At 50.0% G+C, this 19,105-nt stretch overlaps 1 protein-coding gene across 8 annotated transcripts in view; it reads left to right on the plus strand.

Moving 5' to 3' along the window:
• robo2 (roundabout, axon guidance receptor, homolog 2 (Drosophila)) overlaps nucleotides 1-19,105 on the plus strand; it is an 895,654-nt gene that overhangs the window by 788,422 nt on the left and 88,127 nt on the right. For 7 of the 8 annotated variants that reach the window (XM_060833859.1, XM_060833864.1, XM_060833863.1 and 4 more), the window contains exons 19-21: nucleotides 1,717-1,759; nucleotides 10,023-10,168; nucleotides 13,356-13,622. In XM_060833859.1, coding sequence (XP_060689842.1) covers nucleotides 1,717-1,759; nucleotides 10,023-10,168; nucleotides 13,356-13,622 — 456 coding nt within the window. The remainder of the gene's footprint in view (nucleotides 1-1,716; nucleotides 1,760-10,022; nucleotides 10,169-13,355; nucleotides 13,623-19,105) is intronic. The other variant, XM_060833860.1, reaches the window with a different exon arrangement.

Below are 19,105 nucleotides of genomic sequence, written 5' to 3' on the forward strand. Positions count from 1 at the left end.
GCACAGTGGTTAGCACTGCTGCTTCACAGCGCCAGAGACTCGGGTTCAATTCCCGCCTCGGTTTGCACGTTCTCCCCGTGTCTGCATGGGTTTCCTCCCACAGTTAGGTGAATTGTGTTAGGCGAAGGGGTAAATGTGGGGGAATGGGTCTGGGTGGGTTGCGCTTCGGCGTGAACTTGTTGGGCCGAAGGGCCTGTTTCCACACTGTAAGTAATCTAAAACCAGCATTTATTGCCCGTCCCTATAGTGTTTCAGAGGTTAGTTAAGATCCAGCCACATTGTTGTGGGTCTGGAGTCACATACAGGTCAAATGGGTAGGTGCGGCAGTTTCCTTCCATAACAGACATTAGTGAAACTGACAGGTTTTACCAAGCAGAAGTGCATTTACATAGCACCCGTCAAGACCTCAAGATGTCCCATAGTGTTTTATAGCCAAAGAAATCTTTGTGAAGTTTAGTCACTTGCAGGATGCATCAGCTGGATGTGACAATGTGATCATCACCAGTTCATCTTCATGAAGTTGGTTCCTTAAATATTGGTCCAGAACACAGGCCGCATTTGTTATCCAGAAGCACCATGGGGTTTTTTTATAGTCGCCAAATAGAAGCAGATGGGGCAACAGTTCTAGGTTTCACCTGAACCACGGCACCTCTGACTGGGCCGCACGCCCTCAGTGCAGCGCTGCAGAGGGTCAGTATTACTCCTCCAGGATTCTGTAGTGAGACTTTATACATCAGGGCTGGCTGTATTTGTGCTCCTCCTCCAGCTCCTGATCAAAACGCCGTCAGCTGTTGGAGTGCTGCTTCAGTCAGTTTAGTGTGCATGCCAGGCTCTCAGTCAGGGAGTGCTGCGCTGTCAGAGGTACAGACTCCTGGATGAGCCCCCACCTCGCCATCTTGTTGAGGTGGGAGCTGAATGTACTCAAGAGATACTGTTGGTTCTTGACTTAGAATCATAGAGTCACAGAGTTATACTGCAAGGAATCAGACCGTTCTATCCAACTCATCCACGCTGACCAGATATCCAAAATGAATCTAGTTCCATTTGCTAGCACTTGGCCCATATCCCTCTAAACCCTTCCTATTCATATACCCATCCAGATGCTGTTTAAATGCTGTAATTGTACCAGCCTCCACCACTTCCTCTGGCAGCTCATTCCACACATACCACCCTCTGCGTGAAAAAGTTGCCCCTTAGATCACTTTTATATCTTTCCCCTCCAACCCTAAGGCTATGCCTCTAGTTTTGGACTCCCCCACCTCTGGGAAAATACCTTGTCTATTTACTGTATCCATCCCCCTCATGATTTTATAAACCTCTACAAGGTCACCCCTCAGCCTCTGATGCTCCAGGGAAAACACCCCCAGCCTGTTCAGCCTCTCCCTACAGCTCAAACCCTCCAACCCTGGCAACATCCTTGTAAATTTTTTCTGACTTCTAACCAACAATCAAAAACCAACAGAACAATGACTGTAATAATTTCCATGAAGTTAAAATGAGATTTTCTTGTAAGTAAAAAAGATTATGGATTAAATTTTAACAGGCACACTCCAGACAGAGGTCTTAATTTCAAACAGATAACTGATGCAAAGGAAGATTTAACATTGTTTTAATATTTGTGTTTTTTGTGGATGACGTGACACGCTGAAGAATTACTTAATTAAGTCTCAATCTCTTTCTCTCTGTTTCTTTTCACATGCTGCTGGAAAAATAAAGTAACTTTCCAACGTGTAGATGGAGGAATAATGAGTAATGGAAGGTAAGATAAATTAAAGCGAAGACCTTCATTGTTACACCTGACTATCAGAGCCTCTCTATCGAGGGCATAGTCAGTCACACAGAGACAGGGCCGCACTATCGAGGGGTCAGTCAGTCAGTCACCCAGGGACAGGGCAGCGCTATCGAGGGCACAGTCAGTCATACAGAGACAAGGCCTCTCTATCGAGGGGTCAGTCAGTCGGACAGAGACAGGGCCGCACTATCGAGGGCACAGTCAGTCAGACAGAGACAGGGCCTCTCTATCGAGGGGTCAGTCAGTCGGACAGAGACAGGGCCGCACTATCGAGGGGTCAATCAGTCACCCAGAGACAGGGCCGCACTATTGAGGGGTCAGTCAGTCACCCAGAGACACGGCCGCACTATCGAGGTGTCAGTCAATCAGACAGAGACAGGGCACCACTATCGAGGGGTCAGTCAATCAGACAGAGACAGGGCCGCACTATCGAGGGGTCAGTCAGACAGACACCCAGAGACAGGGCCACACAATCAAGGGGTCAATCAGTCAGACAGAGACAGGGCTGCACTATCGAGGGGTCAGTCAGTCAGACAGAGACAGGGCTGCACTATCGAGGGGTCAGTCAGACAGACACCCAGAGACAGGGCCGCACTATCGAGGGGTCAGTCAGGCAGTCACCCAGAGTCAGGGCCGCACTATCGAGGGGTCAGTCAGTCAGTCATCCAGAGACAGGGCCGCACTATCGAGGGGTCAGTCAGTCAGACAGACAAAGACAGGGCCGCACTATCAAGGGGTCAGTCAGTCAGACAGACAGAGACAGGGCTGCACTATCGAGGGGTCAGTCAGGCAGTCACCCAGAGACAGGGCCGCACTATCGAGGGCACAGTCAGTCAGACAGAGACAAGGCCTCTCTATCGAGGGGTCAGTCAGTCAGACAGAGACAGGACTGCACTATCGAGGGGTCAGTCAGTCACCCAGAGACAGGGCCACACTATTGAGGGGTCAGTCAGTCAGACAGAGACAGGGCCACACTATCGAGGGGTCAGTCAGTCAGACAGAGACAGGGCCGCACTATCGAGGGGTCAGTCAGACAGACAGAGACAGGGCCGCACTATCGAGGGCACAGTCAGTCATACAGAGACAAGGCCTCTCTATCGAGAGGTCAGTCAGTCAGACAGAGACAGGACTGCACTATCGAGGGGTCAGTCAGTCAGACAGAGACAGGGCTGCACTATCGAGGGGTCAGTCAGTCACCCAGAGACAGGGCAGCACTATCAAAGGGTCAGTCAGTCAGTCACCCAGAGACAGGGCCTCACTATCGAGGGGCACAGTCAGTCACCCAGAGACATGGCCGCACTATCGAGGTGTCAGTCAATCAGACAGAGACAGGGCACCACTATCGAGGGGTCAGTCAATCAGACAGAGACAGGGCCACACTATTGAGGGATCAGTCAGTCAGTCACCCAGAGACAGGGCCGCACTATCGAGGGGTCAGTCAGTCAGACAGAGACAGGGCCGCACTATCGAGGGGTCAGTCAGTCACCCAGAGACAGGGCAGCACTATCGAGGGGTCAGTCAGTCAGTCACCCAGAGACAGGGCCGCACTATCGAGGGGTCAGTCAGTCAGTCACCCAGAGACAGGGCCGCACTATCGAGGGCACAGTCAGTCATACAGAGACAGGGCCTCTCTATCGAGGGGTCAGTCAGTCACCCAGAGACAGGGCCGCACTATTGAGGGGTCAGTCAGTCACCCAGAGACACGGCCGCACTATCGAGGTGTCAGTCAATCAGACAGAGACAGGGCACCACTATCGAGGGGTCAGTCAATCAGACAGAGACAGGGCCGCACTATCGAGGGGTCAGTCAGACAGACACCCAGAGACAGGGCCACACTATCAAGGGGTCAATCAGTCAGACAGACAGAGACAGGGCTGCACTATCGAGGGGTCAGTCAGACAGACACCCAGAGACAGGGCCACACTATCGAGGGGTCAGTCAGTCAGTCACCCAGAGACAGGGCCGCACTATCGAGGGGTCAGTCAGTCAGACAGACAGAGACAGGGCCGCACTATCGAGGGCACAGTCAGTCAGACAGAGACAAGGCCTCTCTATCGAGGGGTCAGTCAGTCACCCAGAGACAGGGCCACACTATCAAAGGGTCAGTCAGTCAGTCACCGAGAGACAGGGCTGCACTATCGAAGGGTCAGTCAGTCAGTCACCCAGAGACAGGGCCGCACTATCGAGGGGTCAGTCAGTCAGACAGAGACAGGGCTGCACTATCGAGGGGTCAGTCAGTCAGACAGAGACAGGGCCGCACTATCAAAGGGTCAGTCAGTCAGTCACCCAGAGACAGGGCCGCACTATCGAAGGGTCAGTCAGTCAGACAGAGACAGGGCCACACTATCGAGGGGTCAGTCAGTCAGACAGAGACAGGGCCGCACTATCGAGGGGTCAGTCAGACAGACAGAGACAGGGCCGCACTATCGAGGGCACAGTCAGTCATACAGAGACAAGGCCTCTCTATCGAGAGGTCAGTCAGTCAGACAGAGACAGGACTGCACTATCGAGGGGTCAGTCAGTCAGACAGAGACAGGGCTGCACTATCGAGGGGTCAGTCAGTCACCCAGAGACAGGGCAGCACTATCAAAGGGTCAGTCAGTCAGTCACCCAGAGACAGGGCCTCACTATCGAGGGGCACAGTCAGTCACCCAGAGACATGGCCGCACTATCGAGGTGTCAGTCAATCAGACAGAGACAGGGCACCACTATCGAGGGGTCAGTCAATCAGACAGAGACAGGGCCACACTATTGAGGGATCAGTCAGTCAGTCACCCAGAGACAGGGCCGCACTATCGAGGGGTCAGTCAGTCAGACAGAGACAGGGCCGCACTATCGAGGGGTCAGTCAGTCACCCAGAGACAGGGCAGCACTATCGAGGGGTCAGTCAGTCAGTCACCCAGAGACAGGGCCGCACTATCGAGGGGTCAGTCAGTCAGTCACCCAGAGACAGGGCCGCACTATCGAGGGCACAGTCAGTCATACAGAGACAGGGCCTCTCTATCGAGGGGTCAGTCAGTCACCCAGAGACAGGGCCGCACTATTGAGGGGTCAGTCAGTCACCCAGAGACACGGCCGCACTATCGAGGTGTCAGTCAATCAGACAGAGACAGGGCACCACTATCGAGGGGTCAGTCAATCAGACAGAGACAGGGCCGCACTATCGAGGGGTCAGTCAGACAGACACCCAGAGACAGGGCCACACTATCAAGGGGTCAATCAGTCAGACAGACAGAGACAGGGCTGCACTATCGAGGGGTCAGTCAGACAGACACCCAGAGACAGGGCCACACTATCGAGGGGTCAGTCAGTCAGTCACCCAGAGACAGGGCCGCACTATCGAGGGGTCAGTCAGTCAGACAGACAGAGACAGGGCCGCACTATCGAGGGCACAGTCAGTCAGACAGAGACAAGGCCTCTCTATCGAGGGGTCAGTCAGTCACCCAGAGACAGGGCCACACTATCAAAGGGTCAGTCAGTCAGTCACCGAGAGACAGGGCTGCACTATCGAAGGGTCAGTCAGTCAGTCACCCAGAGACAGGGCCGCACTATCGAGGGGTCAGTCAGTCAGACAGAGACAGGGCTGCACTATCGAGGGGTCAGTCAGTCAGACAGAGACAGGGCCGCACTATCAAAGGGTCAGTCAGTCAGTCACCCAGAGACAGGGCCGCACTATCGAAGGGTCAGTCAGTCAGTCAGACAGAGACAGGGCCGCACTATCGAGGGGTCAGTCAGTCAGACAGAGACAGGGCAGCACTATCAAAGGGTCAGTCAGTCAGTCACCCAGAGACAGGGCCGCACTATCGAGGGGTCAGTCAGTCAGACAGAGACAGGGCCGCACTATCGAGGGGTCAGTCAGTCAGACAGACAAAGACAGGGCCGCACTATCGAGGGGTCAGTCAGTCAGACAGAGACAGGGCCGCACTATCGAGGGGTCAGTCAGTCAGACAGAGACAGGGCTGCACTATCGAGGGGTCAGTCAGTCAGACAGAGACAGCGCCTCTCTATCGAGGGGTCAGTCAGACAGACACCCAGAGACAGGGCCACACTATCGAGGGGTCAATCGGTCACCCAGAGACAGGGCCGCACTATCGAGGGGTCAGTCAGTCAGACAGAGACAGGGCCGCACTATTGAGGAGTCAGTCAGACAGACACCCAGAGACAGGGCCACACTATCGAGGGGTCAGTCAGTCAGTCAGACAGAGACAGCGCCGCACTATCGAGGGGTCAGTCAGACAGACACCCAGAGATAGGGCCACACTATCGAGGGGTCAGTCAGTCAGTCATCCAGAGACAGGGCCGCACTATCAAGGGCACAGTCAGTCAGACAGAGACAAGGCCTCTCTATCGAGGGGTCAGTCAGTCAGACAGAGACAGGGCCGCACTATCGAGGGGTCAGTCAGTCAGATACCCAGAGACAGGGCCACACTATCGAGGGGTCAGTCAGACAGAGACAGGGCCGCACTATCGAGGGGTCAGTCAGTCAGACATTGACAGGGCCGCACTATTGAGGGGTCAGTCAGTCACTCACCCAGAGACAGGGCCGCATTATCGAGGGGTCAGTCAGTCACACAGAGACAGGGCCTCTCTATCGAGGGGTCAGTCAGTCACACATTGACAGGGCCGCACTATTGAGGGGTCAGTCAGTCACTCACCCAGGGACAGGGCCGCACTATCAAGGGGTCAGTCAGTCAGTCACACAGTGACAGAGTTGCACTATTGAGGGGTCAGTCAGTCAGTCACCCAGAGACATGGCCACACTATCGAGGGGTCAGTCGTCAGTCACACAGTGACAGGGCCGCACTATCGAGGGGTCAGTCAATCAGTCACCCAGAGACAAGGCCGCACTATCGAGGGGTCAGTCAGCCAGTCACACAGTGACAGAGTTGCACTATCGAGGGGTCAGTCAGTCAGTCACCCAGACATAGGGCTGTACTATCGAGGGGTCAGTCAGTCAGTCACACAGAGTCATGGCCGCACCATCAAGGGGTCAGTCAGTCGTACAGACACGGGGCTGCACTATTGAAGGTTTAAGCCCTGATGTAGTGTCACACCTCCCAGTAGAATATCCCATTGTCAGGTCACCCGCACAGAGAGAGACAGAGCTATTGCAGATACCTGTTTGCTGAGAAGCTTTAGCTGTGAATCTGAGAGAAGTTTAAAAAGGATTGAGTTTCCTTTGCAGGATAGAAAACAGTTCATGTCTGAGGAAGCCTTGGAGGGATTTTACAAAGCCCATCAAACTGTTTAATGGCTGTCATATGTGAGGAAGGAAATTCTGTTGTAATGTCGTGCTCACTTACTGCAAAGATGTTAGCCGTATTCATGAGGTATTAGTCAACAATGATTCTAGTGATTCACATTTCTTATTGGCCACCTTCAAATTGCCTTGAATCCCCAATTACACTGAATCGATCACAGAGTAAATGGCTCAGAGATGATGAATTGGTTGGAAATTGGTTGTGTGCATTTGTGAAGACAGTCGATTCAGATTGATGAAGGGATTGCTGTAGGATCTGATGGAATGCTGTCTTTTGTCGCTCTGCTGACTGTGACCAGCCCCAGCAGCTGGATTTCCCATTCCGCGTCTCCAATGCTTCACCGTCGGTGAATGCACCTTCAATTGACCCGGCTCCAAACTCTGCAATCCCCTCCGCTACACTCTCCACTTCTCACTTAATGGTTGAGGAACCTTTTGGTTATGTTATCTAATGTCAGCTTACATAGCTCAGAGTGAGGCTTTTTCCCTCCAATAAAACATAGAATACAGGAGCAGGAGGAGGCCATTCAGCCCTTCGAGCCTGCTCCACCATTCAATATGATCCTGGATGATTATCCAACTCAGTCCCCTGTTCCCACTTCTCCCCTATACCCTTTCACTCGAAGAGCTCCTGATCGAAGTGAAGCCGCCACTGGCATTGTATTATGTTGCAGGACAAATAGAAATGCAGTCTGTGAATGAACATTCAGGAGTGGGTGTTCATTAACGTACTGGCCGGAGTTCTGAGCTGTTCTCAATGTGTCACAGGGTTGCCTGTTCCTAGTACAGGAGGAGCACAGGGTGAGGGGAGGGAGTCTATCAAATTGGGGCCCAAGAGGTTCCTGAACTATATTCATAGAATGGAACAAAATCCCTACAGTGTGGAAACAGGCCATTTGGCCCAACAAGGGAGAGAGTTGTTACGCAGAGAGTTGTGAATGTGTGGAGTGCGTTGCCAGCTGTGGTGGTGGAAGCAGAATCATTCGGGACATTTAAGCGACTGCTGGACATGCACATGAACAGCAGTGAGTTGAGGGGTGCTTAGGTTAAGTTATTTTGTTTTACATTAGGATTAACCCTCAGCACAATACTGTGGGCCAAAGGGCCTGTTCTGTGCCGTATGTTCTAAGTCCACCCCAACCCTCCGAAGAGTAACCCACCCATTCCCCTACGTTTACCCCTGACTAGTGCACCTAACCTGCAGCCACATTCTCGAACACTATCGGCAATTTAGCACGGTTAATCTGCTGAACCTGCAAAGTCTTTGGATTGTGGGGGGAAACCGGAGCACCTAAAGAGGGTTCCGCACAGACATGGGGAGAATGTACAAACTCCACACAGACAGTTACCCAAGGCTGGAATTGAACCCGGGACCCTGGTGCTGTAAGACTGCAGTGCTAACCACTGAGCCACCGTCCAATCTAACTCCATAGTCTGGAAATGGAAGATATGGATCGGCTTAAACTAAATCGACTGTCATAGAGTCACAGAGCATGGAAATAGACCCTTTGGTCCAACCAGTCCGTGCTGACCATAATCCCAAACTAAAGTAGTCCTGTAAATGGTCTAAGGTCTATAGCTCCCAGGCTGCTCCTTACAGCCTCTCTTAAACAAAGGCCCAACACCCACCGCACCCCCTGCAGTCATCAGGCACCTCGCACGCGATTGCCGATGATACAAATACTTCTGCTGGGGCCCCGCAATTTCCTCCCTAACTTCCCACAGTGTCCTGGCGTACACTTGATCAGGTGTGGACAGGAAGATCCCATGGAGAAGTCCTGAAGGATCACAGCTGTCACTGACCCCAGCGACAAAGGGTCAGATCAGCACTGGCCGTACAGGCCTTGGAAATAAAACAGAAAGCACTGGAGCAGCTCAGCAGGCCTGGCAGGGAGAGAGTTAACGTTTCAAATCCGATACGACTCTTACTCAGATGGCACTTTGGGCTGACCTGAGGCTGGGGTTGATGCTATATAAATGCAAGTCTTTCTTCCTTTTCTTCCAGTTATTTATGTACTCACATTGCCGGTATTTCTCTGCTCCTCCCACTGAGTTTCCCTGGGGGTGGGGGGATATTGTATATGCCATCCCCTAGCAGCCAACGTACATTGCCGTAGCACCTTCCATGATTACAGGATGGTCCAAAGTAATTTGTATCCGATGAAGTATAGCAGGGTCCTCATTGTCTTGCAACAAACACAGCCTTCAACAAGTGCAAATCAAGATCCCACAAATAGAAATCAGATTTGAGTGACCGAGTGTAGGGACAAGGGCCAGACGCTGGGGAGAACCTCCTGTTCCAAATATCCCATCCAAACCGAAAGGCAGCCCCTCTGACCGGGCAGAACTCACTGCCCCACTCACTCACTTCCCACTCCCTGCCCCACTCCCCACTCCTCACTCCCTGCCCCAATCCCCACTCCCTATCCCACTCCCTACCTCACTCCACATTCACTCCATGATCACTACCTCACTCCTCACTGAATCGTGACTTCTATTTACCAAAGTTCTCCAGCAAGAGGATCCAAAGAGTGCGGTGGATGCTGGGACATTGAGTAACTTTAATGAGGAAGTAGACAGTTTTTTAATCAGTAATGGGTTGAAGGGTAATGGAAAGTGGAGTTGAGGTTGAGGTGAAATCAGCCAAGATCGTATTCAGTGGTGGAGCAGGCTTGAGGGGCTGAATGGCCTTTAGTTGCTCCTAGTCCTTTATGTTCTTACCAAGGTTTCAGGGAGAAATGTACAGTGTAGGAGCCAGACAGTCCGTTTGGACCCATTCTGACATTACGGCCTGTCTGAAACTGCAGCCTGAGTGGACCATGAAGGTGCAGCACCCCCAGTTTTAAACACACTACTGACATTTCCAAAGAGACAGAAATGTCAAGAGACTGAACAGGGTCCTGGTGGGGTAGGGATGGTTTAACCTGTCAGGTGATGTTTTTTGTTGATGTTGTGTTGCTCACATTGCAGCAGACCGGGCCTGTTGAATCCAGGAGAGACGAGCTATCCGTGGCTGGCTGACTCCTGGCCAGCCACCAGCCTGCCGATAAACGGGAGCAGCAATGGACCCTCTGACCTTGGAGACCTTGGAGGCATGGGGAACTTCAATCGGGCAGGTGAGTCACTCCAGTGAGGATCTGTGCTGCTTCTCCATGGCAGCCATCTTTATCGAGATGTCCCAAATGCAGGAGAACTGAGGTTCCTCCTTGGGGTAACCCATGGGAATTCAAAATGGGAAAATACTACTTACTAAGGCAAAGAAAATACAAGTTCTCGTGAGGATCAGTGCAACAGATCCTCAGCATCTTTGCGGCAGGAGTGGGAAAGTGGGACTAGTGTCTGGAGTGATCTATTTTTGGTGATACAAACTTGATGATCTGAAGGGCCTCTCAGTACCACGTGGTTCTGTGAATCGATGGCCTTAGCTGTGAATGGGGCTGAGGCAGCACAGGATACCATACCCGAGATCAGACTTGATCTGACTGAGGTGAATTAAATAATTAAGGGACAGGGTAGAGATGAGGTTGCGGAGTACTTGGAAGTGTAGGGTAAAACAAGGCAGAGCCAGCACAGCTTTGTCAAGGGGAAGTCACACCTCTACATCTGTTGGAATTCTTTGAGGAGATAAAAAGCAAGTTAGAGAAAGGAGAGCTCATGGATATGAATAGATAGGTTCCCTACAGTATGGAAACAGGCCTTCAGCCCAACAAGTCCACACCGATCCTCCGAAAAGTAACCCATCCAGACCCATTTCCCTCGGACTAAGGTACCTAATGTTATGGGCAATTTAGACAATAGACAATAGGTGCAGGAATAGGCCATTCTGCCCTTTGAGCCTGCACCACCATTCAATGTGATCATGGCTGATCATCCTTAATCAGTATCCTGTTCCTGCCTTATCTCCATAACCCTTGATTCCAAATTCCTTGACAGCTCTATCCAATTCTTTCTTAAATGAATCCAGAGACTGGGCCTCCACTGCCCTCTGGGGCAGAGCATTCCACACAGCCACCACTCTCTGGGTGAAGAAGTTTCTCCTCCTCTCTGTCCTAAATGGTCTGCCCCGTATTTTTAAGCTGTGTCCTCTGGTTCGGCACTCACCCATCAGCGGAAACAATCCTTCAATAATCTTATATGTCTCAATCAGATCCCCTCTCAGTCTTCTCAACTCAGGGGTATACAAGGCCAGTCGCTCCAGTCTTTCAGTGTAAGGTAATCCCGCCATTCCAGGAATTGACCTCATGAACCTAAGCTGCACTCCCTCAATAGCCAGAATGTCTTTCCTCAAATTTGGAGACCAGAACTGCACACAGTACTCCAGGTGTGGCCTCACCAGGGCCCTCTACAGCTGCAGAAGAACCTCTTTGCTAATCTAAAGAACCTCTTTAATATGGCCAGTTCACCTGACCTGCACATTTTTGGACTATGGGAGGAAACCAGAGCACACCCACACAGACATGGGGAGAATGTGCAAACTCCACACAGACAGTCACCCAGGGCTGGAAATGAATCTGGGATCCTGGCACTGTAAAGTAGCAGTGCTAACCACTGAGCCAGATGTGATGCCCAGAAGGCCTTGGACAAGGTACCACACGTGCTAAAGAAGAGCCTGTGGTGTTAGGAGCAAGGTACTGACACGGATAGAGGATTGGCTGACTGGCAGAAGGCAGAGTGTGGGGATAAAGGGGTCTTGAACAGGATGGCAGCTGGTGACTAGTGGCATTCTGCAGGGGTCAGTGTTGGGACCACAACTATTCTAAAATAGATTGCCTCACATGCAATTCTTGCAGCAGGAAGACAACCCCAGCTTTTAGCTGTAACAGAGAGAGAAATGAGAGCTTCCACATCCAGCTTCAAGACCCCAGCAGCTGCAGAAAGTTAAAACTGACAACTCTGGTTCTGTGGGAGCTTGACTCCACCCATTCAGGCTGCTTCTATTGTTCCAACTTTAAAAAAACCCCAAGGCCCACAAGCTGTTTACTTTATTGGCTTTGAGCAGACCGCTGTCTTAACCTCTCATAAAAAACGGAAAACATATACCTTTCAAAGCCATCGTACTGTCACTCTAAAATATTGCCAAATATGGGTTATTATGTTTTAACTTCCATAAACCGATTGTTATATTTCAGATCTTGCATGGAATAAATTAAAATATTTTTAAATACAGGGCAAATATTAAACCTAAAATGGGTGTTAATACCTGATCACAGTTTGAGGCAAGTCTTAAGCCCCTACAAATAAACAAAACTGAAATTATCCCATTATTGAGAAACAAAAACACAAGCTAACTGAGTCAGCACCATCTGTTTTAAATTCCACTTGAATGATAATTTCACATAGTGAGAGGTGACAGGCTTCCTTATGGGTTAGTGAGCTTAAAAAGACACTGGAACCAGACTTAGGAATATACAAACAAACCGTCTTTCTGGGTCGGTTTTGCTTAGAGTAGCACAGAAGACAGAGTGTCCAATCAGCCAAGGTCAATTGAATGGCAGAGCAGAGCTCGAGTGGCCGAATGGCATATTTCTGTTCCTGTTTCGTCTGGTTTTCGAACAGTCAGCAAAGATTACAGTCTGGGAGATGCATGAAACCAGAATTGGAGGAGTGCAGTGATCTCGGAGTGTTGTAAAGCTGATGGAAGTTGTGTGGGGCATGGGTGCAGTGGGGTGGAAATTTCAGCTATGTGATGAGAATTTTGACTGCTGCCTGCTAATGAGAATCCTCTTGTGTGACTCTGTGTTGCTTTTTGATACAAATGATGGATTTATTCAGTGGATTGTGAAGGATATTCTGCATATCCGAACTGCAGACCACAAAGTGTATTGTCTCACCTGTTACTTCATGATAGCAGCACTGTGGCACAGTGATTAGCACAGCTGCCTCACAGCACCAGGCTCCCAGGTTCAATTCCAGCCTCGGGCGACTGTCTGTGTGGAGTTTGCCCATTCTCCCCGTGTCTGCGTGAGTTTCCTCCCACAATCCAAAGATGTGCAGGTTAGGGTGAATTGGCCATGCTGAATTGCCCGTAGTGTTAGGTGTAGGGGAATGGGTCTGGGTGGGTTACTCCTCACAGGGTCGGTGTGGACTTGTTGGGCCGAAGGGCCTGTTTCCACACTATAAGTAACCTAATTCTACATGGGTCCGGATGACACGTTTATTTTTCATGTCGAAAATGCGGCTATTTGTGGTCTTCCTTACAGATCATTGACAAGCTGTACATTTCTCTCCCTCTTTCTTTCTGTCCCCCACCTCTCTCTCTCTCTCTCCTGTCTCTCACTTCCACCCCACCCTTCTCCCTCGAAGCAGCAGGTCAGGGGGAGAAGTCAGGTACCATGCTGTCAGACAGTGCCATTTACAGTAGCATTGATGTCACCACCAAAACCAGCTTCAACAGCCCGGGCCAGGTCACACAGACCACCCCGTATGCCACCACCCAGCTCCTGCATTCCAGTAGCATCCAAGAGCTGGCTGTGGACCTCCCCGAACCTCAGTGGAAGGCGTCCATCCAAGCGAAGCCAGACCTGACCAGCTGTGGGTACTCACTACCAGACCAGAGCAAGTTTAATAACGGTGAGTGGGAGGATGGTACCGTCTGGGGTAAGTGCGCACTGGTTACTTGTGCTGGTTTACTTGAGAGACAAACTAAACGCCTTTAACTGTCTATTGACGAGCAAGTGTCACCATTGGGACCATGGTTTTGAATGCAGAACTATAAAAGAATCTATTTAACTTGGATTTATAATCCGGTTTTAAATGACTTTTCTTCACGTGACAAATCGCTCAGCTGATTGGATTTTGATTAATTGACCCACATTTCTCCCCTCTCTCTCAATCACTCCTGATCGCTTCATCCCCCACAACCCACAATCCCACAGACCCTCCTTCTCCCCATATCCCCCAAGCCTTACCCTCTCCGAATTTCCCCAATCTCCATCCTCCCCGTATCCGCAAACCCTACCCACTCCCCATATCCCCCAAACCCCACTCCCCATATCCCCCATTCCACACCCTCTCCCCATAACCCCCAATCCCCACCCTTTTCCCATATCCCCCAAACCCCACTCCCCATATCCCCCATTCCACACCCTCTCCCCATAACCCCCAATCCCCACCCTTTTCCCATATCCCCCAAACCCCCCTCCTCCCCATGATCCCGCAAACCCCACTCCTCCCCATTCTGCATCCTCTTTCCGTATCCCCCAAACCCCACCCCCTCCCCCTCCCCATATCCCCCAGTCCCCACCATATCCCACGATCCCAGCTCCCACCTTCTCCCCCAGTCCCGGTCAGTATTCTACACCGTGTAATTTGTATTAATTAATTCATATATTAATTGAGATTACACTTCACCGAAAGTTCATTTGATATTTGCTGCAACCTCCTCACACAATTTAATTCATCAAACCTCTTGCCCTGAGCATAAAGTAATGATTAAGCATAAAATTGGAATTAGGGACATGAATTGAATTCTTAAAGCTTCCTCAGCAGAGTTGTCATTCAATCTTAACCTCAAAACAGTAGCAATGACTTACATTTATATAGTGCCTTTCCATTTGTGGTGATGATCACAAAGTGACCCAGAGACAGAAAGGTTATGAAGAATATATTGGTGGCGAGAGAGAAAGAGAGAGAGAAAGAGAGAGAGAGAGGGGTGTGGCACATGTTTTGGGAGGAAAGAGGAGGACTGAGATTTTGGAAGGGAATTCCCTCATTGAGGGCCCAATCAGCTGAGGGGATGGACATCTATGGTGACCAGACGCCAATCAGGCTCTGCATAAGGAATAATTGGCAGACCGCAGAGAGCTTGGAGTTTGTTAAGGCTGGCGGAGATTATAGCGCTGGAGAGGGGCTTGTATCACCACACAAGGATTCCAATTCAAAGCTGAGTGTTTTAACATTGAGGTGCTGCCAATACCAAGTGAGTGAACCCGATGTGGGGAACAGGGCTTGTCTTGAGTAAGGAGACGGGCTATGGAGACTTGGATGACCTTGGGTTCTTGAGGGATTAGAGACTAGACCGCAATTGAGACCGGATTAAGTGGAATTTCGAAGAATGTGAGGGGGACCTTACTGAAACTCAATAAGATTCTTGGGAGACTTGAGAGGGTCAAGGAAAGTCTAAGTCCAGAGGACATAACCTCTGAATAAGAGGTCTCCCATTTAAGACAGAGATGAGGAGGATTTGCTTCTCTCTGTGGAATATTTTACTGCAGAGGGCTGTCAGATCTGGGGAATTAAATATATTCAAGGCTGAGAGAGACAAATGATAACCAGAAAGGGAATCAACAGTTATGGGAAAAAGGCAGGAAAGTGGACGCTGAGGATGAGCCATGATCTCGTCGAGTGGTGGAGCAGACTCGATGGGCTCCGACATCGCACGGTGATAGGCCAGTGATCAAAGTGTAGTATTCTCCCCAAGAGAAAAGATTCACAGGGGGGGTTGACTTCTCCCTGAATTCCTTGGAATAACCTGACGGAATGTGAAACCAAAGGGCCCAATGGTGAGATTTTGCTCTTCACCCTGCAAGTCTTTCTTTCTTTCTTCCTTCCATGAAAACTGCAGCTTCATCTGCATTAACTGCATGTCCTTGCATGTGCTTGTGCCTTGAGCTACTACACCAGATGCCACTGTGACTTTTACCCTTTGACCTTTAGCCCTGCTTTTCATCCCTGACTACCGATTGGCTGAGGGATTGTCTAACAGAATGCCTCACAACCATTCTGAGGACTTCAGCACTTCCAGCTCCCACAACAGCTCTGAAAGAAGTCTCTCAGGTTTGTCCTCAACACTTAACACCATACCCTCTGCCCTGTCGTATGTCAGTGAACTCTCGAGTATGTGTCAAAGGTATGACTCGCTATTCCTCGCGCAGTCTCGTCTTGTTGTTGTCCAGAAGGTGGGACATCTGAGTAGATATTGTTCTGAAATGTTTGAAGCATTCCACTCCACCATGGTCATTAAACATCCAAACGTTCCAAAGACAAACCCTTCAATATAAACAGTTGAAAATGTGTTGCTGGTTAAAGCACAGCAGGTCAAGCAGCATCCAAGGAATAGGAAATTCGACGTTTCGGGCATAAGCCCTTCATCAGGAATGAACTCACTCCTGATGAAGGGCTTATGCCCGAAACGTCGAATTTCCTATTCCTTGGATGCTGCCTGACCTGCTGTGCTTTAACCAGCAACACATTTTCAACTGTGATCTCCAGCATCTGCAGACCTCATTTTTTTTTACCTTCAATATAAACCTCTGGCCCACTCTTCAAGTAAAGTGATTTCGGCAAGGTGGCTCAGCGGTTAGCAGCCTCACAGCACCTGAGTTCGATTCCAGCCTCAGGCAACTGTCTATGTGGAGTTTGCATATTTTCCCTGTGTCCACAGTCCAAAGATGTATAGGTTAGGGTGGATTGGCCATGCTAAATTGCCCACAATGTTAGAGGCATTAATCAGGGGAAATGTAGAGAAATTGGGGAGTGGGTCAGGGTAGATTATTCTTCAGAGGGTTAGTATGGACTTGATGGGCCAAAAAGGCCTGTTTCCATACTGTAGAGATTCTAAGTTCTAAGAGTCTCTCCTGGTCCAATTTAAAAAGAGCAATTTTTTATTTATTTTGTCAACCCTAACTTGTAAACCTCAGAATTATGAGGAGGTGAGAGACGGGTCGGGCTGCTGGACTAGGGTTTCGGAATTTGGGTGATTAATGCACCCAGCTATCAGAACAGTCTGGCCTGTCTAACCCTGGGAGCTACTTTTCAGTTTTACTGTCACTCAATGCGGGAGGATGGTAAGCAAATTTCAAAATGAGAAAACAATGCATAAAAGTAAACAAGAATTTCAAAAACCGATATATTACAAATTAATTAATTAAATGAGTAAAGAATAAAAATGACAATGAACACGTGCTAAACAGCAGAGCTAACTGATTAAAATCTTTTTTTGACCCAAGCCCTGATCAGCCAGGAGGGGAGCGATGCAGAGCTAACCGAAAGAGTTAGATTTGAGTAACATTGACCTTTTTCTCACCTCCAGTGTTGAAGACCCTAAGTAGAAACCTTCCAGCCAGAGTTCCCCTCTCTCCCGACCTGCGTTGTGGATCAGTGTTTGGAAGCTGAAGGAGAAGGGGAAAGGGTGGCTTACTCAGTTTTAGTGTTTGCACTGTCTCTCCCAGAGCAACGTACTCCCCAGCAATCTCTCCCTTGTACACATAAACACTCTCCCTCTCACTCCTCCATCTCACACACACTTCCCCATCACCTTCTTTGTCACAGACAGCCTCCCACTATTACTCGCTCTCTCCACACACATTCTTGCTGTCTCACTCTCTCTCTCTCCCCCCCCCCACACATTCTCACTCTGACACACAGTCTTCCACTGTCACTCGCTCTCTCCCACACACACTCTCCCTTTCTCACTCCCTCCCTCCCTCACAAACTTTCCCTCCCTCACAAACTCTCCCTCTCTCCCTGTCAAACTCTCCCTCTCTCCCTCACACACATTTTCCCTCTCTCCCACACACCCTCCCTCTCCCCCTCACAAACTCTCCCTCTCTCTCCTACACACAATCTCCCTCTCTGACTCCTCCATCCTAGTTCTGGCAATGGCCCGGTGGTAATATCACTGGGTTATTTGTCCAGAAACCGAGCTAATGTTTTGGGGTCTGGGTTAGAATCCTGCTGTGGCAGGTGATGGGGTATGAATTAAATTTAAAAAGAACATCTGGAATTAAGACTCTCCTGATGTCTATGAAATCATTGTTGGATGTTGAATGAACCCACCTGGTTTGTTAATTATCTTCAGGGAAGGAAAGATGCTGTCCTCACCTGATCTGGCCGACATGTGACCCACAGCAATATGGTTGACTCTCAGTTGCCCTCTGGGCAATTAGGGAAGGGCAATATTTGCTGGTCTAGCCGTCATCCTGCCCTGAATTTTAAGAAAAATCACAGCGTCTTTCTCACACACTGACCCATCCCTCAGTCCATCAGATACACACTTTCCCCTTCTCACTCCAGTCTCCTCATACATTCTCCATCTCAATATCGCCCACTCACATACACACACACTGGGGAGGTGCAGAAGGTCCACTCCATCACGTGACTGCAACCCTTCAGAGGGTTAGCATTTACTCATGAAGGAGAGGGTCTTGATGTCCCATGACCCACTCCCCAACTTGGAGCCCCTATTCCCCCCCCAATCCACTGACCAATGCTGAAGCTCAGGACCATCCAGCACTTCCAGTAGGCATCCTCACTCTTATACTTACCTTTAAACCCACCTCCCACCAAAACAAATCGCAGCATTACTGCAGGAGGGTGGCCTTAGACTGAAATGACAGGAGTAATGGTTGTACAGTTCACTGCTCTTCCAATCAGAGGAGGTTAGTGACTGACAGGCTTGTGAGTGAATCAATCAACACTGAAGGCAATGCAGACACAGCCTCTGATTGGAGCAGAAGAACCATCCGCAGGTTTGTGCCTGTATCTGGAACACTAATCACAGGCTGAATCCCACACCCCAACCACCCCCCACCCCCTGAACTAAGCTAAACCCCAGCCTGCACGTTTCCAGGTGAACCAAGCAGCCGCTGTCCCTGTCCTGGGAGGGTTTGATGGAGCTGAAAATGTGTTGCTGGTTAAAGCACAGCAGGTCAGGCAGCATCCAAGGAATAGGAAATTAGACGTTTCGGGCATAAGCCCTTCATCATCATTCCTGATGAAGGGCTTATGCCCGAAACGTCGAATTTCCTATTCATTGGATGCTGCCTGACCTGCTGTGCTTTAACCAGCAACACATTTTCAGCTGTGATCTCCAGCATCTGCAGACCTCATTTTTTTACCCGAGGGTTTGATGGGGACAGTGTAGAGGAAGCTTTACTGTCTATCTAACCCTGTGCTGTCCCTGTCCTGGGAGGGTTTGATGGGGTCAGTGTAGAGGGAGCTTTACTGTGTATCTAACCCTGTGCTGTCCCTGTCCTGGGAGGGTTTGATGGGAGCAATGTAGAGGGAGCTTTACTCTTGCATGCATTGCGCCTTTACCTGGTTGGCTGGGTGTG

The sequence above is a fragment of the Hemiscyllium ocellatum genome, chromosome 12 (assembly GCF_020745735.1).
Source record: "Hemiscyllium ocellatum isolate sHemOce1 chromosome 12, sHemOce1.pat.X.cur, whole genome shotgun sequence".
NCBI classification, from domain to species: Eukaryota; Metazoa; Chordata; class Chondrichthyes; order Orectolobiformes; family Hemiscylliidae; genus Hemiscyllium; species Hemiscyllium ocellatum.